The sequence below is a fragment of the Sus scrofa genome, chromosome 6 (assembly GCF_054392235.1).
Source record: "Sus scrofa isolate SSC_HxYL_T2T_F1_AM1 chromosome 6, Sscrofa_HxYL_maternal_Yorkshire_Landrace_v2.0, whole genome shotgun sequence".
Taxonomy (NCBI): Eukaryota; Metazoa; Chordata; class Mammalia; order Artiodactyla; family Suidae; genus Sus; species Sus scrofa.
Genome location: NC_139388.1, coordinates 39,044,610 through 39,071,879, shown reverse-complemented (window position 1 = coordinate 39,071,879; position 27,270 = coordinate 39,044,610). Strand labels below are relative to the sequence as shown.

Sequence of the window (27,270 nt, the reverse complement as noted above, 5' to 3'; positions counted from 1 at the left end):
CCAAAGCGGACAGTGTGGTATAAATGAGCTAAATGGGTAAGCTTGGCTTGTGCTTTATTTTAGTGCACTTTATTTTTCAGCTTGTAGATCCATACTTCTTTGAGAGTCAAACCAATGGGCCATGGCATTTTGCTATAAGCTGTTATTTTTTAATGGCGACAAAAACCACAAGGGAGTAAAACTGCTTACTTCTAAAATAGGGATAAAAAGATGCATAGCTACTTTAGAAACCAAAAGTGAGAGGCAGTTTTTTTTTTTTTTTGTTCCAAATTGCAAGACAGTTTATTTTTAATGAAACATGATTTAAAAATACATGTGTATTAAACTAGGTAGCTGTCACATGTTAGCCAATTTTGGAGAGACCTAGACACAATTTACTTGGCTATCAAGAGACACAAAACACAAAAATACCTTATAATTTTTCCTTTACCAAAGTTGGTTATTTCACACGTACCTCTCGGATAGAGGACATGATTGAAGTTGTGACTGTCGGTAAACATGCAAGTTATCGCCTTCTCCTTTTCTACACTTCTTTCCCTTTCCTGTCTCCTCAAGTCTGCACGTCCTAAACTCACCATTTTAATAGCATTGACAGGGCATATCTGGCTCTTAAAAGTTTTTTTCATTATACTTGATTTACAGTGTTACGTCAATTTCTGCTGTACAGCAAAGTGAAGCAATCATGCATACGTGATTGTCAGATATCACACTTGGCTTTTTCCTCATCATACTTGGGTCTTAGGCCAAAAGGAATACATTCCTTTTAGCAATTATTTATTTTTGTATAACCAACCCACCCAAAGCTTAGTGGCTTACAACTCTAACCATTTCATTTCTCATGAGTTTGTGGGCTGGCTGGGCTCACTCACATGGCTATTCATATGGGAGATCAGCTGGACTGCCCGAGTAGGTATCTCTCCTTAAAGTTTTTCGCTCTTAAGGTGACTAAGACTGGGGAGATCTTAGGGCAGCACCCCAAAAGGGTAAGTCTTGCGGTATAAGAGCTTATTAAGGCTCTACTTGTGTCACCTTCACTGATGTCCCCTTGGTCAAGCAGAGTAAATGTAGAAGGAAACTACATGATGAGTCACTGGGGCCATAAGTGTAGCAATTTGTATATCAATACTCATTAAGGTAAACTATGCTTTTTTTTTTTTTTTTTTTTTTTATCCCTTTCCCCCTTACCTTTTTAGTTTGGGAAGTTCCTATTGACATCATAGAGCTCCATGATTCTTTCCTTGGGCACGCCAAGCTGCTACTTCATTTCTGTTACTGTGTTTTTGATTTCTAGCATTTCCTCACCCTCCCCCCCTTTTTAGCCCTTAGGATTTTTATTCATAGTCATCTTAAGCATCTAGTTTTATAATTCCAAAATCTGTCATAACTGAGTCCAGTTCTCTTTTTTTTTTTGCTATTTCTTTGGGCCGCTCCCGCGGCATATGGAGGTTCCCAGGCTAGGGGTCTAAGCAGAGCTGTAGCCACTGGCCCACGCCAGAGCCACAGCAACACGGGATCCGAGCCACGTCTGCAACCTACACCACAGCTCACGGCAACGCTGGATCATTAACCCACTGAGCAAGGGCAGGCACCGAACCCGCAACCTCATGGTTCCTAGTCGGATTCGTTAACCACTGCGCCACGATGGGAACTCCGTAATTATTTTTTAAAAATATAAAATCCTGAAATAAATTAAGTAGCATTCATATTCTAAATTACTTTTTATAAATATACATAATTAAGTAAAATGTATTATAATGGTTAGTAAATAAACTGCTCACTGAATTAAATTTTTAAATAAATATTTTATGTAAAGATCAATGGCTATACTAAATTTCAGGTCATCTGCCAAATGATAAAGAAAAAAGTGCTAGAGCAAATAAATGAAACCGATGGGCATATCTGCCTAGGATACCAGAGTTTTTCCTCAATCTACTTATGGAATAAAAAGAAAATATTTGAAGATATTATAGCCTTTGTGTGTACAACAGATTTTAAAAACCAGAACAGGATTTTCTTTATTGATTGTCAAATTATTTCCTTTTTGTGTTGCTCCTAATAGTTTCATTTCTCATGTTTTGACTTTGCTAATGCTACATCTACATTACTTCTTGTTCACTTTTGATCCACATTATACACCGGTCCTTCAAAGGAAGACTTTCTTCACAAAGTGTTACCTGTGAATCAGTCCACAATGGTCTCTTCATTTTTTTTTGAGCTCCTATAGAACTTATTGTTGCCACTAATTTGACACTTGTTGCTTTGTAATTACTATTTAAGAAGATATTTTAACATATGTATGTCTAGCTCCTGACATATAAAGTTCTTGATGCTGGAAATATAAAGTAACCATATCTTAATATTTTAGTACATTCATAGCACCTAGCAAAGAGTCATACTCAGTTATTCAGGCAAATAAGGTAAATATCAAATTTCTTGGAAGTCTTTTTTTTTTTTTTTTTTTTTTTTTGGTCTTTTTGCGTTTTCTAGGGCTGCTCCCTCGGCACATGGAGGTTCCCAGGCTAGGGGTCCAATCGGAGCTGCAGCTGACGGCCTACACCACAGCCACAGCAACTCGGGATCCAAGCCACGTCTGCAACCTACACCACAGCTCACAGCAACGCCAGATCCTTAACCCACTGAGCAAGGCCAGGGATCAAACCCGCAACCTCATGGTTCCTAGTCGGATTCGTTAACCACTGAGCCACGACGGGAACTCCCGAAATTTCTTGGAAGTCTTGAAGACAATGATATGGAATCCTAGTTCTTACGACTCCACTCAAGATACCTAAATCTCATAGGGGTCTGTGAATAGTGAAGTCAGTCATCTTCCAAAAAGTTATCACTCTTCTGAAAAATCTTTCATTAGTGGCTAAACATCTTATTTTTTCTTGTTTTTTCCTCTCCTCTTTGGGGGTAATCAATATGTTTTCATGCTTTTTAAAGTACCTAGGAACATGGCTTGTATTTCTATGTTCAATCAATATTTTTTGAATGATAATAAAAAAAATTTTCACAGAGCAAACCATTATCACTATATAGTTTCCTGTCTGCATGCACAGCCCCCAACCTCAGGCAACAGTGACTCTCACTTTTCACTTGTCAATCATTCTTAGTAACTTTTATTATCTTACTCTTGTATCTTTTTTACTTGCTCATACTTATTTTATAGATTTGTCCTTGTAAGTTTCTCTTTGAGTTATTCTTATTATTCCTTACCTTTATTTAATCTCAAGTCTTCTTCAGTTCTCTACAAATTAGGGGGATGTGTTACAAAGTCACTCATCTTTGAAGATAAAGTATATTTAAGTTTTATAACCCACTATTGTTTCACTGAAAGAGGTTATCACCAAAGCTGTGGTAAGGATTTCCTGATTGTCATTTCCAGGAAATAACCAATTTAAATAAATAAGAGAATAGTCCCAGTTACCCCTCCCATCTCTGGTGGCATTACTGCCATTCATATCACTTACTCATATGCTATCATCAACCAGTACACTGTTACTGTATTACTTTGAGCAATCTAAATGTTATTTTTTAGATCAACTAAGAAATAAAAGGTGTCATTTTATCTTATTTCTTTCTTATAGATATGAGTTTCTGACCTATCATATTCTTTCTCCCTGAGGAACTTCTTTTAGTTTTTTGGGGAGAGCAGATTTGCTGGTGATGCTTCCCTCAGTTTTTGTTGGTCTGATAAAGTCTATTTCTCCTTCATGGTTAAAACATAATTTTGCTGGAGATGGAATCCTAGGTTGGTGGTTTTTTCTTTCAGCACTTCACCACTTTAACTGTTTTACTCTTCTTGCTGGCACTGGTTTCCAACAAGAAGTTGGGTGTAATTAGTATCTTTATCCTGCTATCCACAAGGTAAGTTACTTTTTCTTTTGGTTTATTTTCAAGATTTTCTCTTTGTCTTTGGTTTTCTGCAGGATAATATGCATAGGTACAGATTTGATGTTTATCCTCCACGGTGTTCTCTGAGCTTCCTGGATATGTGGTTTGGTGTATGTCATTAATTTTGGAAAATTCTTGGACATTATTACTTCAAATATTTCATCCCCTCTGATGATACCCCTCTGATACTTCAATTATATGCATATTTCACACTTTGAAATTGTCCCATGGTTCTTAGATGTTCTGTTTTGTTTCCCACCCCACACATTTTTTTTTTTTTTGCCTCTGCATTTCAGTTTGAGGAACTACTATTGATATGTGATCAAGCTCACAGATTCTTTCCTTGTCCCATGTCCATTTTACAGAGGCATCCATTAAAGGCATTCTTTTTTTTTTTTTTCTTTTGTCTTTTGTTGTTGTTGTTGTTGTTGTTGCTATTTCTTGGGCCGCTTCAGCGGCATATGGAGGTTCTCAGGCTAGGGGTTGAATCGGAGCTGTAGCCACCGGCCTACGCCAGAGTCACAGCAACGCGGGATCCGAGCCGCGTCTGCAACCTACACCACAGCTCACAGCAACGCCAGATCCTTAACCCCCTGAGCAAGGGCAGGGACCGAACCCGCAACCTCATGATTCCTAGTCGGATTCGTTAACCACTGCGCCACGACAGGAACTCCTAAAGGCATTCTTTAATTCTGTTACAATCATTTTGATTTCTAGCATTTCCTTTTAATTCTTTCTTAGAATTTCCATCTGTCCTTATTATCTGTTTGTTTTTATTTATTTTTTATTTTTATTTTTTCCACATAGGAAAAAGTTTTTATTTATTATTTATTTTTATAATGATTTTTATTTTTTCCATTATAGCTGGTTTACAGTGTTCTGTCAATTTTCCACTATACAGCAAGGTGACCCAGTTACACATACATGTATACATTCTTTTTTTTTTGTCTTTTGAGGGCCACAACCACAGCATATGGAGGTTCCCAGGCTGGGGTGGAAGTGGAGCTGTTGCCGCCAGCCTATACCACAGCCCACAGCAACAGCAGATCTGAGCCGCATCTGCAACCTACACCACAGCTCATGTCAATGCCTGGTCCTCGACCCACTGAGTGAGGCCAGGGATCGAACCCACAACCTCATGGTTCCTAGTTGGATTCGTTTCCACTGTGCCACAATGGGAACTCCAACCTTTCTGTTTTTAATGGTAAGAAGCTCCTTAGACCACTGGTGTCTCCTTCCCTAAGCTACTTGAGTGTATTAAATGGTACCTTCCTAGGTGAAAGAGATAACTCAGTAATGAACACCCATTCCATCTCATTTATTAAATCATTCAGGTATCAACAAAAGAAATTCTAAAACATATACTGATTAAAGAGTAAGTGCTTCCTATTAAATAGTTTAACATTAAGAATAGCAAGAGCCTCACATAAATTTATGGCAGGAGCATTACTGGTTTTTAGTGTTTCACCCATGAAATAGTAGAACAACCTTTAAACGTAAGTAAACTATCATTTCTATTTTGTATAGTAAAACTGCCAGTACTGTGCATTACTGAAGAATCTTACAAAGTAGTTCTGCTTACACGGACAAGATTTAAATATACTAAGATAGGAAAAGTGATAAACTGAAGAATCTGTTCATACATTTTAATTGTAAATATGGTCAATTTCTTTGATTAAAATGACAATTTAATTATAGCCTTAACTGTTGAAAATTTAATTTCTTTGGTCTTAAATGAAGAATGTCTGAAAGATTAGTTGTTTTAAGGTCAATCTGTTTTCCTCAGAATGTATTAGAAAAAATGGAAATATATCTTCATTAAATCAAGGAAGAAAGAGATGCAAGAGTAGAATACCAGAATCATAATTTTTACTTTTTTTTTTTTTTTGTCTTTTTAGTGCCACACCCATGGCATATGGAAGTTCCCAGGCTAGGGGTTGAATCAGGGCCACAGCTGCTGGCATACACAACAGCCACAGCAATGCAAGATCCAAATTGTGGCAACCTACACCACAGCTCATGGCAACCGGATCCTTAACCCACTGAGCAAGGCCAGGGATCGAACTTGTATCCTCATGGATACTAGTCGGGTTCATTACCACTGAGCCACAACGGGAACTCTAATCATACTTTTACTTATGGTACTGCAATTTTTTTCCTCTTCCTTATGTATCAACATATGTACTATTAAGATACTATATTGGAGTTCATGCTGTGGCTCACTGGTAATGAACCTGACTAGTTTCCATGAGAATGTGGGTTCAATCCCTGGCCTCACTCAGTGTGTTAAGGATTTGGTGTTGCTCTGAGCTGTGGTGTACATCTCAGATACAGCTCGGATCCTGCATTGCTGAGGCTGTGGTATAGGCCGGCAGCTGCAGCTCCAATTCAACCCCTGGTCTGGGAACTTCCACATGCCACAGGTGTGGCCCTCAAAAGTAAAAAAAAAAAAAAAAAAAAAGACATTATAGTTTTTTTTTTTTTGTCTTTTGTCTTTTTAGGGCCACACCTGCAGCATATGGGCTTTATCTTGGAAGTGGAAAAACCTAGACATAGGCAGGAAAGCAAGCTGGATATGTGGAGGATGTGTGAAAGGGAGTAAGAAAGGATAAGGCTGGTAGGTAATTTAGGGTTCAATTATGGAAGTCCTTGTTTCTCAGGCAATAGGACACCACTTAGGAATAGAGTAAGAGCTGTGCTTTAGAAAGAAACTAGATTTCTAAGAGATCTCAACATTCCAGATGCTAATCTGTGTTACTGAGGACAAACTGTTCAATTTTTTTTTTTTTTTTTTGTCTTTTTGTCTTTTCTAGGGCTGTACCTGCGGCAGATGGAGGTTCCCAGGCTTGGGGTCTAATTAGAGCTGTTGCCACTGGCAGAGCGACAGCAACGTGGGATCCGAGCCGCATCTGCAACCAACACCATAGCTCATGGCAACGCTGGATCCTTAACCCACTGATCGAGGCTAGGGATTGAACCTGCAACCTCATGGGTCCTAGTCAGATTTGTTAACCACTGAGCCACGATGGGAATGCCCCCAGACAATTGTTATCTAAATTTACAGTGAGCAATGTCAGAAATTATGAAGAGATGGGAAAATACTGACCTACGATTTAGGTCTTTGTGGGAGAAGTGTGGGGAGCTATGAGGCATTATGGTTTGTTGCAGGCACAATCTAATTATAGGTCTGTAACATAAATTTGTTTTTTGTGGTCTAGAAAGTCTAGATCAATAATGGAAAAAAACACATGAGAGAATAAAAATTTAGAATTTGTTTCAGGGTAGAAAAAGTGTAAAAAAGGAAATACTTATGAGGAATTTGCTAAAACTATAACTTGTAATTCAGCACACCTCTTCTTTAAATTTATTCATTTGATTTGTATTTCTAACGGATTTAAGATAGGGCTCCCTATCTTTACCTTTTTGGGAAAAAAATTAATTAAGAGGATACAAAATTTAGTTTTTTTTCTCAAATACTATTCTATTTCAATTTCAGTCTCAACTTGTAACAAATAATCCCTTGTATTGGCAATATTTTACTTAAGCATGCATGAGAAAAAGCATCTCAAGAATTTTATTTTGTTCTTGCATTTGTTCAATGTGTACCGCATGCTTCCTATGTTATAGGCACTGTATACATAATATATTTGTGAATTTCAACCTTCGCTGTAGCTCTTAGTGGCTTTCTATAGTTCCTGTTGTGCACAACTGAAGTTAGGGGAAAGGATGGATAAGAAAATAGTGAAGTTCTTAGGTAAGAGTTAGGAATGAGAAGGAATACACCAATAGTATTACTGAGTAATGAATGAGATTTTAGTCAAATTCCTTTGTACCAATATACTTGCATAGCAGAGTTTGTTCAGTAATTTACAACTTGTGAGATGACAATACATTTGCTAGCGAAGACCACAGAAATAGACAAATTATATTCTTTCTCCCACTTTCTATTCTCAAAGGTGTTATATGGCAGTTTTCTCATCAGTATTAGGATCTATATTCACTGTAACACTATACTAGAACTCAGTAAATAGAATTTCATGAGGCAAAAAAAAAAAGTTTTGTCACCACTATAATTTCTCATTTTTTTCCTTTCGTTTTTCTAGAATATGGCTTTGACTCATTTGCATCTGTGCAGATGGGATTTCTAATTGCTCAACAGCTGAATGATCTGCAAACTTTAGTGTCTCAGACTTCCTGTATTCCTGTAATTAATTAATTCAATTTACAATTAAATGAAGGGGATATATCAGTACTACTTAGAGCCATTCCATGTTTCCCCTCCCTCCCTTTCTCACTTTCACATTTTGGTGAAAGAAAATCACCATTACTAGCCACGCCCTCATCTCTAACTCTGTGGATGTGGTTATTCCTGTCAGATCTTTATTTAGTTGGTGTGAAATTAAGGACAGTTAATGGTTCTTCTTGCAAGCATTCCTTCAGATAAGAAGAATGTCATGGATAATCCAGCAGGACATAACAACTCTTTCCATTCTCTTTTGTGATGAATTACAATTTTTGACATAAAGATATGCCTGATTAAGTATTGCTCAAACTAAAATTTTTGGGTATGACAAAATGTGATGAGTGATTCAAATAAAATGACTCAGGTCTAAAAAAGTTCTTTTATGGATAATTATATGTGGGTAAATGGAACATGACTAAACTTTGAAGATAATTTCAGACAACATGTAGGTGAGAAATGAACATAAAGAATAAAATGTTTTTTGACACTGGAAGATGTACTTGACAATTACTGACAACACTGGAGAAACCTGGAAGGTTAAAATTAAAGAAATGCATCGCTTATAGGTTAGAACAAATTATTTTCCTCAATAGTCTTATGTTTACCATCAATATGAATTTTGTTAGACCTTAATCCTAATGCTTCTTTGCCCCTTCACAGCAGTCTGCCATACATTTTAAGCGCTCTTATTTTCCGAGGCAGGGTGATGAAGGGTGCATCAGAGGTAAAGGTTTCTTAGGTTCTTCTCAGATATGTTAACAAATAGTAACTTTGGAAGACTAAAAGGAAATACTTTTGTACTAGCAGGGCCAAAATAAGTAATTTAGGAAATAGTAAAACAAATCTTGGTCTAATAGTATTATTACTCAGAAATGACCAACAACTCAGTAGTCCACACAATTTGGCTTATATGCTCCTATTTACTAAGTTCTTATCAAATATTATGTAGGGAATTTGGGTCCTCACCACAGATCTCTTGCCAATTTACAAGAGTAGTAAATGGTTATTTAGAAAATTAATGACTCTTCTGTAATATAACTGTCTAAAAACATTTGGCTATTCAGGCTGTGCTAAGAAGTGGAGTAAGATCACATAGTATTTGGCAATTATGACAAGATCTGTCTATAAGCAGAAAGGATAATTAGGCCAGGCCTTTTTTGAATAACATTAAGGTGTTACTGTCTCTGGCAGTGGCTTTTTTTTTTTTTTTTTTGGCCATGCCCATGGCATGTGGAAATTCCTGGGCTACGGATGGAACCTGTGCCAAAGCAGTGACCCAAACTGCTGCATTGACAGTGCTAGATCCTTAACGTACTGAATCAGAAGGGAGCTTCGGGCAGTAGCTTTTTAGATCCCAGCCCACAATAAAAACTACATTTTATGTTATAACCCACTAAGAACACAGATAAACAAATCCTAAAATAAAACTTTCATGAAAAAATACTAAATGTGGGAATACTATCTGTGGGAAATTCTGCTATTTCCTCTTGTTCTCTTTTATTCCTTTAAATAAAAAGTCCTTATCAGAAGCCACTAAATGCATTTCATGACCAACTAAATGAGTAGTGACCCTTAGCTGCTCTATAAGAAAATGAGGGCCCATGTGTATAACTCAATCACTTTGTTATATAGCAGAAATTATCACAACATTGTTAATCAACTATATATACTTAGTAATCTTAAAAAAAAAAAGAAAAGAAAAAACCAGGGCTGCAGCTTCTAAAGTATTTATATGTGGTCATTCTCTTCTTAGAGTGGAAAGTTCTCTTAATAGTGGGGCTGAATGGGTTGGAAGGTATGGCTTCACCAAGTAATATTTCTTTAGACTTCCATATGCTTAATATTTAAACTAGGAGTTTTCATCCTTTAAAATTTGGGGCAGGTTTTCATAAATTAAGTGCCCCTTTCCCTGTTTAGAATGTATACTTATGCTTGAAATATTTAAAAATATTACTTATTATTAATATATTTCTCAAATGGAAAGCAACATAAGATCAGTGTAGTAAACTAAAATGTATACATAAAGAAGAAAATCCCACAACCAAGAGAGAATCTTGTTAACATTTCTATATTTGTCATTTTGATTTTATATTCTTCCTACACACGGGTACACTTAACAGCCACATTCACACAATTTGGATTATGCATGCAGATGTGCCTCCCTCCCAAATATTATACTATAAACACCTGTTCATTTCATCAAAGATATTTTAAAATATTGTGTACACTGGAATTTATTATAAAATGGCATAATTTGTTATTTATCTATTGTTGGACATTTAGATTTTCCCAGTTTGCTACAGTATTTTATTTTCGCTTATGATCTTTGGCTATGAAAATGTATGCGTTCATTTGATTTATGTATTCAACTGCATTTATGTTTTCTACAGATATTTTCTCCTTTGCTTTTAAGTTTACACATTCCTTCCCAATCCAGGGAAGAAGTAAATATTTAATGAGTGAGAATAAACCTAAGGTTCCATTATTGTTTTAGAAAAGATTAGAAAGAAATCATGCTAAGGAAATATTCTTCCATTCACTTAAAAAACAGCAATGGGTAGTGAATATTATTGAATGGGTTTTTAGCATCTAGTAAGATATCCTACTAGGTGCCAATGCCTGGCTTGTTGTAGAGGAGCAATAAATATATATTTTTTGAATGAAAAACAATCACAGATTAAATGTATTTTGTATCTAATTTTAAGAGTAATATTTTTGGTATGTTTCAATTTGCTGTCAAATTTATCCTTTTTAAAAAATAAAAAAGGATTAAAAGTAGTAAATAGTTAAAGAAATGTACCAAATAGAAGTGAAGATCTTGAAATCTTGCTCTCCTAAGATAAATGTTAACAATTTGATGAATAGTCTTATAGATTTTTTCCCATGAAGTGAGAATTATTCACTTAACCACACAACAATATATCACGTAAGATCTTTACTGATGTATCGTTATAGTATATTGAAAAAATAAACAACAGGGAATTAGTCAGTTATTGTATTCACATATAGAAGAAACTAGAACTAAAAAGAATAAAATTTTGCCATTTGCAACAACATGGATGGACTTTGAGGGTATTACGCTTAGTGAAGTAAGTCAGAGAAAGACAAATACTGTATGTTTTTACTTAAGCAAGGAAGCTAAAAATTAGAGCAAATAAATAAATACAGCAAAACAGAAAAAGACTCAGAGGTAAAGAGAACTAGCAGTTACCAGAGGGAGAGGGGTAAGATAAAGGGATTAAGAGTTGAAAACTACTAGATAGAAAATAAATAAGATACAAGAATGTACTGTTAAGTACATGGAATATAACCAATATTTCATAATGATTTTATTTATTTATTTATTTACTTTTTTGGGGCTGCACCTGCGGCATACGAAAGTTCCCAGGCTAGGGGTTGAAGCAGAGCTATAGCTGCTGGCCTATGACACAGCCACAGCAACACAGGATCTGAGCCACATCTGCAACCTACACCGCAGCTCATGGCAACGTGGGATCCTGAACCCAATGAAAGAGGCCAGGGACTGAACCTGCCACCTCATGGTTACTAGTTGGATTCATTTCTGTTGTGCCACAACGGGAACTCCCTAAAATGATTTTAAAGGGAATATAATCTACAAATATATTGAATCGATATCTTGTACAAAAGTTGTTAGTATTTTAGACGGTATTTTTGGTTGGTAATTCACCAGTGAGCTAATTTTTTGTTTGGGGGTATGGTGGCTTTGCCTAAATTATATTAGCTTCATAAAATAAGTAACTTCATCTTTTTCCTGTGTTCGGAAACATCTTATCTAGAACTGAAATTATTTGCACCTTGAAAGTCTGAAAGTGTTAATAGATTAAAAAATAAAACCCCTGGTCCTGGAATCTTTTTAAATTCATATATACATATGAATTACAATATAAGTAATTTGTTCAAATCATCTATATCCTTATTTACTTTGTTTCCTTGACTGATGGTGGTTTATTAATGTATTTGACTAACTATATAGCTGACCCTTGAGTAACAGGTTTGAACTTAGCAAGTCCATTCATATGCAGGTTTTTCTTAGTAGTAACTACTACAGGGCTAGACAATCTGCACTTGTTTGAACTGGAGGATACTGAGGAATGAGGGCCAGCTAAAAGTTGTCGGCATATTTTCAACTGCACAGAGGGCTGGTGCGCCTAACCCCCTTCAATGGTGAACTGTAATTGTGTCCATCAATTTCTCCTTGAATCTTTTTTTTTTTTTTTTGGTTGTGCCTTCATCTTGTGAAAGTTCCTGGGCCAGGGATCAAACCTGAGCCATAGCAGTGAGAACCCTGAGTCCTTAATGCTAGGCCACCAGGGAACTCCTTGAATTTTTTAAACAGTTTTTGTTTTATGGAATGTTTCTGTGCTGATGCGGTAGCATGATTAATGATCTTAAATGTGTAAAATTAGCTAAAAAGGAGACTCATTCTGGTATATTACGTTAGGCCATTATATAAAATGAGTTAAGCCCCATAATGAGTTCTTCTCTTTAATTTGGTCCATGTAAAAGTGGAGGAATAAGAGTAACTGTTTACATGTACTTCTTCAGGGTTAGGACTCTAGGAGTCTCAAAGAAGTATATTAACATGTCAGGATCCCTCTTCCTTCTTAGAGAATTGAAATTTTCACAGTTGTATTTATTGCGATTTGGATTTTATCTCAGTCAGCTAGCCATCTGTCAAGAGCAGATATCTTTTGCTTAGTCTTATTTCTTTTCTGTCTTGACTGCATTTCTCTTTATTCAAATGTAAAGCAAGATTTTTCTTTATAGTCATATTTCAAAACAATTTACATAACATTGTATAAATTTGTATAATATTCTAGTTTCTCTTCCACATATGAAAAAACTAGGATTAATCTAGGTGTAGATTGGATTTTTAATTTTTACTTCTAAGATGAGCTTTGTTAATTAATTTACCACTTCATACCTTGATCAAGATAACTCATCTCATTGCTCCCAATCTCTCTGTTACTCAACTGACAATAAGGATAATGATTTGGCTCCATCACTATAAGGATATATGAAGAACTAATGTTAATATATTTGCCATGAGGACTTTTTGTAATCTACTGATGTACTTCTACAGAAAGACAAAGTATAACAAAAGAAGTGAAGAGTTTATAAAGATTGTAAAATACGATAATTTTTGTCACCCAATTTATTTTGTTGACATGTTGATTAAAGGTGCTATTATGCATTATGGACACTGTATCTAGTCTTACCTGAACCATTTTTCAGATATCCATTTGCATCTACAGTTGTATACATGATATAAGGTCCAGGCTGATTCACTCCAAAAGGCTGCAATAAAAAAGAAATTGTTAAGTCTTGGGAAGTAAGTGAATCATTTGAAGTTTCAGGCAAATCTATTACAAAAAGTAAATACTTTTTCTTACATAGATGGCAGTTACTTAGAGAACATTTTCCTAAATAAGCAGTATTTTCTAGCAAAAAAAAGACATGTATTAGTACAAAATTCTTACCATTTTAAATGATTTGATAGTTGTATTTATAGAATATCATTAATTTTATTGGATATTTCTTTTATTGTTTGTTTACTTTCTACGGCCACACTTGCAGCATATGGAATTCCCAGAGCAGGGGCGGAATCGGAGCGGCAGCTGAGGCCTACACCACAGCCCTGACAACACCAGACCTGAGCCACATCTGTGAACTAGACTGCAGCTTGCAGCAATGCCAGATCCTTAACCCACTGAGTGAGGCCAGGGATCGAACCCACATATTCACAGACACTGTTGGGTTCTTAACCCACTGAGCCACAACGGGAACTCTTTATTGGATATATTTAAGATCTAATAACGTCTCTTCTTTATTATATAAGTATGGATACTTTAAACAAAATTTCCTTTACTACTTTTGGTCCCACCTGGAATAGTTTTACCATGACATTTTCGTTGAATATAGCATTGCTTTTCCCTCCTAGAATGAATTGTACATAGTTTACATTTTCCCTATAAATATAAAAATAAGTAAATAAATAAAATACATCTATAATAACTATAATAGAGTACAAAATATTGATGAGTAGTTCCAACACATTTTATCTCCTGTACTAGATTTAGAGAATACAATTTTATCCTGTTAAGGAAAACATAATTGGCAGAGCCTAGTTACAATGGTTAGGTTTATCTCCAACTTGTGTATGTTCCCTATTTCTGGAACATTCCTCATACCTTGATACAATGGTTTATTCTCTTTAGAAGTCAAAGTTAATTAAATAGGGTATAGAGAAACCAATGACTGCGATGGGTATCCTAAGAAGAGGTGAGAAAATGATCAAGAAATGCTTTGAACACTTTGCAGAATTAAAAATTCTACTATTCTTCCCAATAAAGTAGGGAAAAGTTAATAAAGAGGTTTAGATAGTCTACGTATGCACTGCAAATGATTTTCCTCCAAGATGACAGGCAAGCAATGATTTCATTGATGCTACAATTGCCTGATTAATATTTTAAGAGCTTTTCTGCTTTCTCCACTACTATTCAACATAGTTTTGGAAGTCCTAGCCACAGCAATCAGAGAACTAAAAGAGAGAAAAGGAATCCAAATTGGAAAGGAAGAAGTAAAACTATCACTATTTGCAGATGACATGATACTATACCTAGAGAATCCTAAAAACTCTACCAGAAAACTGTTAGAACTCATCCATGAATTTGGCAAAGTCACAGGATACAAAATTAATACGCAGAAATCGACGGCATTTCTATACACTAACAATGAAAGATAAGAAAGAGAAATTAGGGAAGCAATCCCATTTATCATCGCATCCAAAAGAATAAGATACATAGGCGTAAACCTACCTAAAGAGACAAAAGACCTGTACTCTGAAAACTGTAAGACACTGATGAAAGAAATCAAAGTTGACACAAATAGATGGAAAGACATACCATGCTCTTGGATTGGAAGAGTCAACATTATCAAAATGACTATACTACCCAAGGCAATCTACAGATTCAATGCAATCCCTGTCAACCGATAAGTCTAAAAGTAGCAAAACTATCCTAGAAGAATGAAGGAAAAATTAACACATTGTAAGATTAAAAACTAAGGAAATTTGTTATTAACACACCCGACTAACAGAAAATTCAAAAAATTAGTTGAGTATTTAAAGAAAAAATTAGGAAACAGGAATATCTTTTTTTGATTCACACATATTTATGGTAACTTTCACTAAAAATATTGGTACTGGAGTTCCTGTTGTGGCTCAGCAGGTTACGAATCCGACATAGTCTCCGTTAGGATGCAGGCTCAATCCCAGGCCTCACTCAGTGTGTTAAAGATCTGGCATTGCTGCAAGTTGCAGTATAGGTTGCAGATGAGTTTTGGATTTGGCGTTGCTGTGGCTGTGGTGCAGACATGCAGCTGCAGCTCCGATTCAACCCCTAGCCCAAGAACTTCCATATGCCGCAGGTGCAGCCATAAAGAGAAAAAAATGGGTATCTTCCATATCCACATTTTATAAATTTTGTGATATGTATTAAAAAAGACTTGCACAATTAAAAAAAGTTAAGAAGTCAAAGAGACCTCTAGCCCTATTCTGAAGGCAGACAGTAGTTCTCAATATTTGGAACTCACTAACCTTACTAATAAAGAGATTTATAGACGCAAGGAAATAAACATTAACACAGGCAAATAATAAGAGATACCCTTTTTGACTATTTATTGTGTATTAGGCCTCTGCTGTGATTTACCTATATTAATTCCTGTAATCTTAAGAAAAAACTTAGGTGACAGTTGTGGTAAGCAGAATAATCATTCTCTAAATAGGTTCACATCTTAATTCCCAGAACCTGCTTAATATATTTCCTTATGTTGCGAAGCGACTTTGCAGATGTGATTATTGATCATTTTTTCCCTAAAAATATGGAATGCTTCATGAATTTGCATGTCATCCTTGTACAGAGGCCATGCTGATCTTCTCTGTATTGTTTAGTACATGTGCTGCTGAAGCAAGCACATGATTAAGGATCCTGAGATGGGGAGATTATTTTGGATAATCAGAGTGCGTGTGCTCAATGAGAGAGAGAAGGTTGAGATGGGTGAGGGTGAGTGATGTGAAGATGCTACATTGTTAAATCTGGAGATGGAGGAAGGGACCATGAGCTGAGGAATGTAAGTGGCCTCAAGATGTGAAAGGCAAGGGAATGGATTCTCCCCAAAGCTTCCAGAAGGAAAGAAGCCCTGCTGATGTCTTGATTTTAGCTCAGTGAAGCACATTCAGGATTCTGACCTCAAATGGATAAGAACACATTGTTCTGTTTTAAGCCACTAAGTTTATGGTAATTTGTTAGCACCAATAGGAAACTAATATAAGTAGGTACTATTAGTTTCCCCATTATATAGGTGTGGAGAAAGAGACTTAACAGGAATTAAATAATGCTTCTAAAGTTGCTGCAGATAATTGAAGAAATTTCCATTACACATTCTTACATTTTTCTTTGAGGTGGAAGACAGGGTGAATTACTGAGAACTGGAAGTTGGGAAGGGGAAGTTGGAAAGGACATTAAATAGTTCTGATGAAGAATAAGAATTTCTGGTCTCCGAGTTCCTTGGTGGCCTAGAAGTTAAGGATTCAGTGCTGTCACTGTTGTGGCCTGGGTTTGACCCCTGGCCAGGAACTTGTGCATGCTGTGGGTGTGGCCCCCCCAAAAAAACCCCATGAAAACAAAAGAATTTCCAGTCTCCTGTGTAAAGTACATACAAGTACTTCACTACCTTATACTGAAGTATTTACAGAATATAAGATCTGATGAATTTGCCTTAAAATAATCTAAGGGGGACTGTGGGGGGAATAAGTAGTAGGTGGAGGTATAGGTGAAATAAGACTGAGTATGTGAAGCTAGTGTTAAAAGCTGGATGGCAGTTTGGGCACAAGGTGTATATTTTTATACATAGTTAAGATTTTTCAAAAAAAAAGTTAAAAAAAGAATTCAAAGTAAAGAGCAACAAATGTCACAGAGGAAGATATATTGAAAAAGTCATGTAGTAACAAAACAAAAATAACTTTTAAAATAAAGCAACACTGTCAGAGAACCTATCAATGGTGCCTAAGGAAGAGCAGGGTAGGGGAAGAGGGTCAGGGAAGGTGGGAAGGAGAGATATCCAAAGGCATAAAAAAGCTTTTGGACATGACATATTCATTATTTTGACATTATCTATCTATATATCTATCATCTATATATTTCCATTAAAAAGATGTTGTGTATATGTCATAACATCAAATCAAAATATACATAGGTACAGTCTATTGCATTTTATTATACTACAATAAGCTGTAAGAAATAAATAAAGCAATACTGATAAAAATACAAGGAGAGCTTCTGCTTTCTGGTCGGATACATAAAAGAGCTTGGAAGTCATCACTCCTGTAGTCACAACAACAAAAGCTGGACACTGAAAATCAACTCTGGTTCGATCCATCAGAGAACTCAGGTCACAGGGCAAACTGCTGCCCTAAAAAAACTGAAGAAAGAGGTGGATACGGAGAATTACAGCTTATTGGGAGCAGAAGCCCAGCAGCAGAAGACTGAAACTGAAGCCAGTACTGGTAGAAACACTTAAATTGTGATTTATGAATTGCTAGAGAATCAGTGTGAACTAGTTTGAAAGTTCAAAACTCAGGTGGAGAGAGGAAGAGAGTCTTAGGGGAGCCCTATTTTAAGTTTTACCTCTAGGAGTTCCATCAAATTCTCAAGGGCAAGATCGGAGGGAAAAACCCCTCATGCTTCTAGCATAGAGAGGGGAAAGTAACCATATAAAGATATGCCCAGAGCTCTTTGTTCTCCTTAACAACAGTGTACCCTTAAGGAAAACTAGATTACTAGAGCTTAAGCAACTTGGGTTTTACCAAAACCTAATCAACCTGGGAGTAAGGAAGTACCTAACTTCAGCCCCTTCTAGCCATCCTGTTTAACCTGTAAGGGAGGGGAAGCAGAGGAGCACTGTACTAGTCACAGCCCAGGGACACAGGCTCACTAAAAGACTGAGGATTAATCACAGGATTATAACTGCTTCTCCTACCACAATCTTATACATCATCACCACCACCACCACATCAATTGGCCTCCTGTCTAATGATGGGATTACAGTTAAAAGAACTACAAACCACAGACCCATTTAAGAGGAGGTCTGTAGGGTGCCACAAAGACAACAGAGGAGAAAAAAACAAAGACACTAGAGGAAAATTTTGCCTCTGATAGCACAGCTGCTGCAAAGAATAACACAGTTGAACTCCTACCAGATAAACATAATATTCATAGTGAAGGCTTATTTATCACAGTTCCTCTCACCCAATACGTCACATCTGCTCTGAACAGCAAATTTCAAGGCATGCTAAAAGGTAGAAAACAAAGTCTGAATAGACAAAGCAAGCATCAGAACCAGATTCAGACATGGCAGGGATGTTGGGCGTTGGAATGATCAGACCAGAAACTTAAAATAAACATGATTAATATGATAAAGGCTCTAATGGAAAAAAAGTAGACAAAATACACAAGTTTGTTCATGTAGGCAGAAATATGGAAACTCTAAGAATGAATTAAAAGGAAATGGCAGAAATTAAAAATACTGCAACATAAACGAAGAATGCCATTGATGAGCTTATCAGTAGACTGGACACAGATGAGGAAAGGACCAGTAAACTTGAAGATATATCAACAGAAACCTCCAAAACTGATATGCAAAGTGAAAAACTAGTGGAAAGATGGAACAGAATATCTAAAAACTGTGGGACAATTATAAAAGATAAGTGTGTTGTGGGACTACAGAAGGAAAAGAAGGAGAGAAAAGAACAGAGGAAATATTTGAATTTTCCAAAATTAGTGACACACATCAAACACCGATCCAGGAAACTTAGAGAACACCAAACAGAAAAAATACCAAAAAGTCTATACCTATATACATCGTACTCAATCAGCAGAAAATCAAAGGCAAAGAGAAAATCCTGAAAGTAATCTGAGAAAATGACTGGGAGAAAAGGTGTCTAGGGATCCATATAAGACTATGATACAATTAGGAATGTTCAATTGACGTTGATGACTACGAATCAGTGGTGCTGACAATATTTAGGGCCATATATTTTTCTTCAGAAATATCCAGTAACCTGGTCTAGGACTCAATGAGAGAGAGTGGGATTTAATCCAGGGTTAAAATTTAACGCAGGTAGAGTAAAAGGAGAGTGCTTTATGGAAAGAAAGGAATTTGGGTGGGATTAGTTGCTGACTTGAATATTCTTTTCTCTCTCCATATATCAGAGAACAGGTGGGAATATATAGGCAGCAGAAGAACAATTATTCAATTCATGTTAACTCAGGTGGTAAATAATATCACACGGTATGAACAGTCTTCCTCAGTCTCACACTGGGACATATCTGACATAACGTTTTCTACTATGACCAAATGGAACTGATATCAAAGCAGTATGAAGAAGGCCCATTGTATCATGAAACAAATAATTTCACAAGTGGGCATACATTTTATATATGGAAAACTGGGGAAGGATAGTAAGCATTTGTTTCTTTTAGATTGTTTTAAAATTGTGATTTATGACATCAGTGGGGAAGAAAAACAACAGATGTGAAGGGCATTTCAACAGTATCTGACTTCAGAGAAAGTAATAAATGGGTGAACGGGAGGCAGATGGATTAGCTGCAAAAAAGCCCAAAGGTGCTGGCCTATTGGAGTAATCCCTGTAGGAAAGCTCTGCATGCTGTACTTAGGTGACTTTCTAAATGTTTCTGTTCTCCATATGATAGAAGTGGCTTTTATTTGAAGATAAGGAGAATGGGAGCAGTGAGCTTTGAAGTATAACCTGCCTTAATTACATAGCTTTTTCTATCAAATTTTCAGCTAGAACTTGTAGGTAAAATGAGTGGGTTCAATTTCAAATTTTTAAAGTTCTTTGCTTGACCATGTAATCAGTGAGTCACATGATGGAGATATGGTCAATGAGACAAAAGAAGAGGAACGAAGGGTCTGAATATTTCACAAACTGGGTATATAATACCTGAATAACCAAGTTAATCTTTAGCCTGCAATTAATCCGACTTGCACCTAACTAAAAAATATTTTTTATAGCAGTTTTAGATTCACAGCAAAATTAAGTGGAAAGTACACAGAGTTCTCATTATACCCTCTGCATCTTTTCTCCTCAGAGCCTCCTTTACTATATAATCCATGTTTTTATAATGATATGAAAGCAGACAGGTTTGACCAGATGCTCATTTAGTTCACAGTGGATGTAGTGACACAGTCCAGACCCTCCCTTCAGGACTGAGGCAGTACTGCCTGAACTGCTCCAAGTGTTGGCTGCTGATAGCTCACAGCTGGGTTCTTACCTAGAAATTCTTCTCAGCCCAAGGGAGCTGGCTGTTACAGATTATAACCCCTCCTGGGAACTACCTGTATGCAATGTCTGGTTGATGCAGGAGTACAAAGGCACGGCCCTTTGCTTCAATTTGTGCCATCTTTGAAATACCATGCTAGCGTCACACCTCACAGACCAACGCCTGCCAGTCCCGCTTTTCTCAGAAATCCAGAGGTGTTTGTTGCTCTCAAGAAGAGTGTGGATTAAATCTTTGCATGCAAATCTCTGGGTCAGGGTCTGCTCCACATGTCTTAAATATGGGAAGTTTCCCAACCACGCAAAAAAAATGTTGGTAAGGAAGTAGTGCTTTAAAGGGGTAGTAAAAAATATTAGACAATCAAAACACCTAGTTCTGTGTTTTAGTTCCACTACTTAATGGCTCTATGACTTTGGACAATCTATTTCTCTGAGCCTCAGGTTTCCTCATCTTTGTTTACTTATTTATTTTTTATCTTTTGGCTGCAGCTGCAGCATATGGAAGTTCCCAGGCCAGGGATCGAATTCAAGCTGCAGTCGCATCAAATTGCTGCAGCAGTGGCAATGCTGGGTCCTTAACTCACCACATCACAGTGGGAACTCCAATTTTCCTCATCTTTAAAGGGGGTATAATTCCTTATGAAACAAAGGTCTCTGAGGAAAACTATGAGGATCAAACAGGGATATATCAACACACACACATGCACATACATGCACATGCTTTTAAATGTAATCTTATTACAATTTACATGAACTGCCAATTTCAACAACTAAACCTAATTATTTTCACATTTTGCTATTTCCTGGAAACATTCCATTAGAAAGCAAATCCATATCAAGATTATACTCCCTCAAAATTTATTACACCATCTACTATATGCTTGACCCTATTCTATGAACTAGGTATACAAAGATGGCATGGTCCTTGACCTCAAGGGATTAGTTTGTGGAGAGGCATTAAATATAAACAGATAATCTATGATCAAGTATTATATATACCAAAATGACAGCAGTATGTCTAGAAATAATGGGAGCTGTGGTCATTTTTCCAAGGGTATCAGAAAAGACTTCATAAAGGAAGTGAACATTGAAGTGAGAAATTTTTCAGGAGAAGTACTTTAATCCCACTTAACTTTACTTGAGCACTGAAGGGTACTTCAATCATTTCTAAAAGTAACAACAATCTGAAATAACCTATAACAACTATTTTATGTGTATATATCATGCAGAGAATTTTCACAGAAGTATTTACAACTGAGAGTTAGGGTTACTTACTGTTATCTTACGAGGACAATCATTAGAACAGAGACCACTAAGAACTGTGGAAAAATTAAAAAAAAAAACACCTATTATTACAGTTATAATGTAAGTTTATATTTAAGCTACTACTTACAAAGAGTTCTAATTTTCCCCCTAAAACCTATTACCATGACCTGTTGCTTGATGATCACAAGCAGAAACCAGTTCAATTTCCTAGATTTGAGTAAACTAAATTTCTGTTCTTTACTTTATGCCAACATTTCAAAAGCCTTTATTAAGCAGTCAAGGTGCTGCCATTTTGTGAAATGTACATGTGACATAATTAGTCATAGTTATATAATAACATACCTACTGTTGGTTCTATTTTCCAATTGGTTAGCTACATTCCAAGGATGACTTAGAATCTGACAGAGAAGTGCCAAATGCAAACCAATTAAAAATTACACTAAAAAACCCCGCAAACACAACATAATTTAACACTTCATATCTCAAACTAGACTACTTCCATTTATCCAGTCAAATGTTCTGTGTCAAAAAGTTTGGGCAACCTTGATAAATTTTATGGAAAATATAACTATACAAAAATTGATGGGTATACAAAAAATATGCAAAAATAATTTAATGACACATTTATTATAAAGTCACCAAAAAAGAAAAGGTTAGAATATCTGGACATTCTTTCTATAACACAAGTTTTGAAATATAATTATCCTACTGCCACTTCATGTAAAGTAATTTGTTTGTAAGAAGGCAGACATTATGTGCTATTAAGTATTATATATTTTTATATTATTTATTTATTTTTGTCTTTTTTTTTTTTTTTTTTTTTTTTTGTCTTTTTAGGGCTGCACCCATGGCATGTGGAGGTTCCCAGGCTAGGAGTCTAATCGTAGCTGTAGCCCCTGGCCTACACTACAGCCACAGCAATGCCAAATCTGAGCTGCATCTGCGACCTACACCACAGCTCATGGCAACGCTGGATCCTTAACCCCCTGAACGAGGCCAGGAATCGAACCTGCAACCTCACGGTTCCTAGTTGGATTTGTTTCTGCTGCACCACGATGGGAACTCATTTACTTTTTTAAATTAAAGATAGCTGATAATACTGCTCAGTAAGGATGAATTATTATTATCATTTTTTGTCTTTTTGCCATTTCTTGGGCCGCTCCTGTGGCATATGGAGGTTCCCAGGCTAGGGGTCTAATCGGAGCTGTAGCCACCAGCCTATGCCAGAGCCAGAGCAATGCAGGATCTGAGCCGCGTCTGCAACCTACACCACAGCTCACGGCAATGCCGGATTGTTAACCCACTGAGCAAGGGCAGGGATTGAACCCGCAACCTCATGGTTCCTAGTCGGATTCGTTAACCACTGCGCCAAGACGGGAACTCCAATAAGGATGAATCATATCAATAATAATCATGATTTTTGGTTAGTTCAAAAATATGCACAAGAAAATGGTTCCTTATTTACATTCCGCAAATGTGAAATGACGACCATTCCAACAGAAATATTACACTTAGGCAGGGTATATAAAGTACAAAGGCATCAAGAAATGAATATGACCTTTCATCATAAAAGAAGATACCTGTTGGTTTACTATGGTATCTTTACATTAAATATGACTTGAGGAAACAGTGAAATAAACGTTTGATATTCACAAAACAGTTTTCGACGTGTAAGTTTCTCTTATTAAGTCAGCACAGTGCCTAGTTATCACATTATTCTCAAAACTCCATGACCTTACTTCTCCCTCTCCTTTGTTCTTCTTCCCTCAAACTCCAGGCAGACATTGGTACTTCTTCACTTATCCCCAAATGCTTTTCCTAAACTTCCATTAAAACACTATTTTGCTGAATAGTACATTATTTACTCACAAGTCTATCTTTATACCAGTATGTAAGCTCAGCATAATTTTATCTTTGTTTTCTCAGGGCCTAGCCCAACATTTTTTCCTCAATGAAGGAGGGACGAGATGGACTATTCAATAAGTGGCGCTGGATAATTGGCTAATTGGAAGAAAATAAAGTTAGACTTTGATTCATAACATACAATTTACATTTGGCAAAGACACAACTAATATAAAGAGCTCTTATACTTCAATAATAAAAAGAAAACCCAATTAAAATATGGGCAAAAGATCTAAATAGGCATTTCTCCAAAGACAATACAGTGGTACAAAAAGCTCATGAAAAGATGCTCAACATCATTTGCAATCAGGGAAATGCAAACCAAAACCACAACGAAATGCACACTATTCATAATATCCAAGAAATTTGGGTTGGAAGCAACCCAAATGAATGTCCACCAGCAGATGAAGGGATAGATGAAATGTGGTGTGTACTCACAATGGACTCTCACACAGCTTTAAGCAGAGAAGAAATCCTGTCACATGCTACAACATGATGAACTTGAGGACATCATGCTAAGTAAGACAGTCATAAAAAGACAAATACTATATGATTCTACTTATATGAGGTATCTAAAGTTGTCACATTCGGAGTTCCCATTGTGGCTCAGCAGTAACGAGCCCAACTAGTATCCATGTGGATGTGGGTTCGATCCCTGTCCTCCCTCAGTGGGTTAAGCTCATGGCATTGCCATGAGCTGTGGCATAGGTTGGCAGCTGCAGCTCCATTTTGATCCCTAGACTGGGAACTTCCATAAGCTGTGGGTGTGGCCCTAAAAAGACAAAAAATTTAAAAAAAATTTAAAAATAAAGTTTCACATTCAGATAAACAAAGTAGAATAGTGGTTATCAGGGGCTTAGGGGAAGGTAAAATGGGCAGCTGTAAATGGGTCCAGAGTTTCAGATTTGCAAGATTAAACAGTTCTGGAGATCTGTTTCACAACAATGTGAATACATTTAACACTACTGAACAGTACACTTAAAAATGGTTAAGACAGAAGTTCCCACTGTGGTTTAGTAGTAACAAATCTGTCCAGTATCCATAAGGATGCGGGTTCAAGCCCTGGCCTCACTCAGTGGGTTAAGTATCTAGCATTGCTGTGAGCTATGGTGTAGGTCGCAGATGAGGCTCAGATCCTGTGTTGCTGTGCCTGTGTGTAGCTGGCAGCTGCAGCTCTGATTTGACCCTAACCTGGGAACTTTCATATGCCACACGTGTGGCCCTAAAAAAAAAAGCAAAAAAAAAAAAAAAGTTTAAGGTAATTTTACATTACTTTTTTTTAAATCACAAACACAAAAGTGGTTAAGATGGTAAAAAAAAAAAAAACAAAAGAAATCCGCAAAGAGATACCATCTCACACCCATTAGGATTAGTATAATCAAAGTCAGATAAATGTGGATGAAGATGTGGAGAAACTGGACCCCTTATACATTTCTGGTTGGAAAAATGGTGCTTTTTAAACAGCCTGTCAATTCCTTAAAAAGATAAATAATTCCCATTTAACCCAGCAATTCCATTCTTAGGTATATATTAAGAGGAATTACAATGTATGTCCACACAAAAACTTATACATAAATGTTCACAACAGTATTATTTATACTCATATTATTCATATTCCAACCAAAAGGTGGAAACCAGCCAATGTCCATCAACTAATAAATAAACAAAATGCAGTATATTCACATAGAGATATATGACAATGAATGCTACAACATAGATGGATCTTGAAAACATTACGTTAAGTGAAATAAGTCAGTTACAAAAGACCATATATTATGATTCCATTTATTTATTTTTTCATACTTTAAAAAAATTAAAGTCTTGTTGATTTACAATGTTGTGACAATTTCCGTATGTGATCCCATTTATATAAAATATCCAGGATAGACAAATTTATGGATACAGAAATTAGTGGTTGCCTAGGGCTGGAGATGGGGGATTGAGGGTGGCAGCAAAAGGGTACAGGGTTTCTTTTGTGGTGATGAAAATATTCTACAATTGACTGTGCTGATGGTGGCACAATTCCATAAGCATGCTAAAAGCCATTGAATCATATACTTCAAACAGGCGCATGGTATGGCATGTAAATCCTATCTCAATAAAGCTGTTATAAAATTAAAAAATACCATAAATTAAAAAAAAACTAATGACAATGGGCTGTGAACTTTAAAAAGTACATTACAAAGAGATATACTGCTAAAATACAAAGAGCTTCTAGATATGAGTTAGATAATAATTCAATAACAACAATGGGTATTAAGAAGCAATAATATCCAGAAGAGAAAGTACAAATAGTCAAAACACCATGAATAAAAACAATCTCACTAGTTAGAAAAAAAAATCAACTTTATACCTAGCAGAAAGGCAAAAACTAAAAAACCAATAAAAAAAAGTCTGTAGGAAAAACAATAAAATCAAAGATAAATGACAAACTATGAAGAATATTTATAACATATCACAAAGCATTAATTTCCTAATATATACCATGGTGCCATTTACAAATCAATACGAAAATGAAAAAGGACAAGGACCTTTCATAGAAATGAAAAATAAAAATGGCTTTTGAACATATGGAAAGATGCTGAATGTTTTTACTCAGTATAAGAAAAATGGAAAATAAGTGACAATACTTTTTACTTTGTAACTGGCAAAACTCAGACAGTTTAATAATCCATTGGGTTGGTGAAGGTGTGAGGAAATGTGCATTCTCCTATACTGTAAGTGGAAGTGTAAACTCATGATTCCTACGAAGGGACAGCTATGAAAATAAAAAACAAAGTTTAAAACCCGGCAAAATTAATCTAAGGTGCTGGAAATTAAATGAGTTTCCTGTAGGAAACTGGGTTAGGAGTGAAAAAGGGGGGCATGAGGAAGTTTCTGGTTGCTGGTATCATGTTTTTCTTGATCTGCATGTATTTATATGTATGCATATACATACATGTCAAGACACTGATGTATGTAAGCTATATTTCAATAGTGCTTATCTTAAAAATGCACATTTGCTATTATTTTTTAGCAATTCTATTTTTAGGAATTTATCCAACAGGACATTCACTATGGCATTATTTGTACTAACAACACAAGATTGAAAATAACCTAACAGCTATCAATAAGGAAACAGTAAATTATGCTGTATTCATACTACTTGGTACTATTCAACAATTACAATAATGAAGTAGCTCTAGATTATGTTCTTATAGCATAATCTCTAAGATATATTAAGCAGAGAAAGTGAAGTCTAGAACTACCATTTAAGTACAAGCATAGAAACATGTGCTTGTATATATATAAACTGCCTTGGACAGACACAAAAAAAGAGGTTACTTCTGGGGAGAGGATTGGACCACTGAGAAACGGGTGAAAGTGGAATTTACTTTTCACCATTACATTCTTGTGTATTTTTTCACCATCTGCATGCATTACTTATTTTAAAAACAAATTTATTAGTAAAACAAAAATTTAGGGCTCTCAAATGAATATGCGGTAAATTGGACAGTGTTATATTGATGGGAACATAAGAGTCTATGACTTTTGGGTAAGGTAATTCGGTGAGCAGACCCTCAACTCATCAATTTCACGTCTAAGA

At 36.0% G+C, this 27,270-nt stretch overlaps 1 protein-coding gene and 1 pseudogene across 1 annotated transcript in view; both read right to left on the bottom strand.

The window, feature by feature from the left end:
* The window catches only part of ITFG1 (integrin alpha FG-GAP repeat containing 1), a 237,069-nt gene that overhangs the window by 26,831 nt on the left and 182,968 nt on the right, over positions 1-27,270 (bottom strand). Inside the window, exons 13-14 of the mRNA XM_021094239.2 lie at positions 21,792-21,835; positions 13,378-13,456 (exon numbers count right to left, since the gene is read on the bottom strand). Coding sequence (XP_020949898.2) covers positions 13,378-13,456; positions 21,792-21,835 — 123 coding nt within the window. The remainder of the gene's footprint in view (positions 1-13,377; positions 13,457-21,791; positions 21,836-27,270) is intronic.
* LOC146402307 (U6 spliceosomal RNA) lies at positions 16,034-16,133 on the bottom strand (annotated as a pseudogene).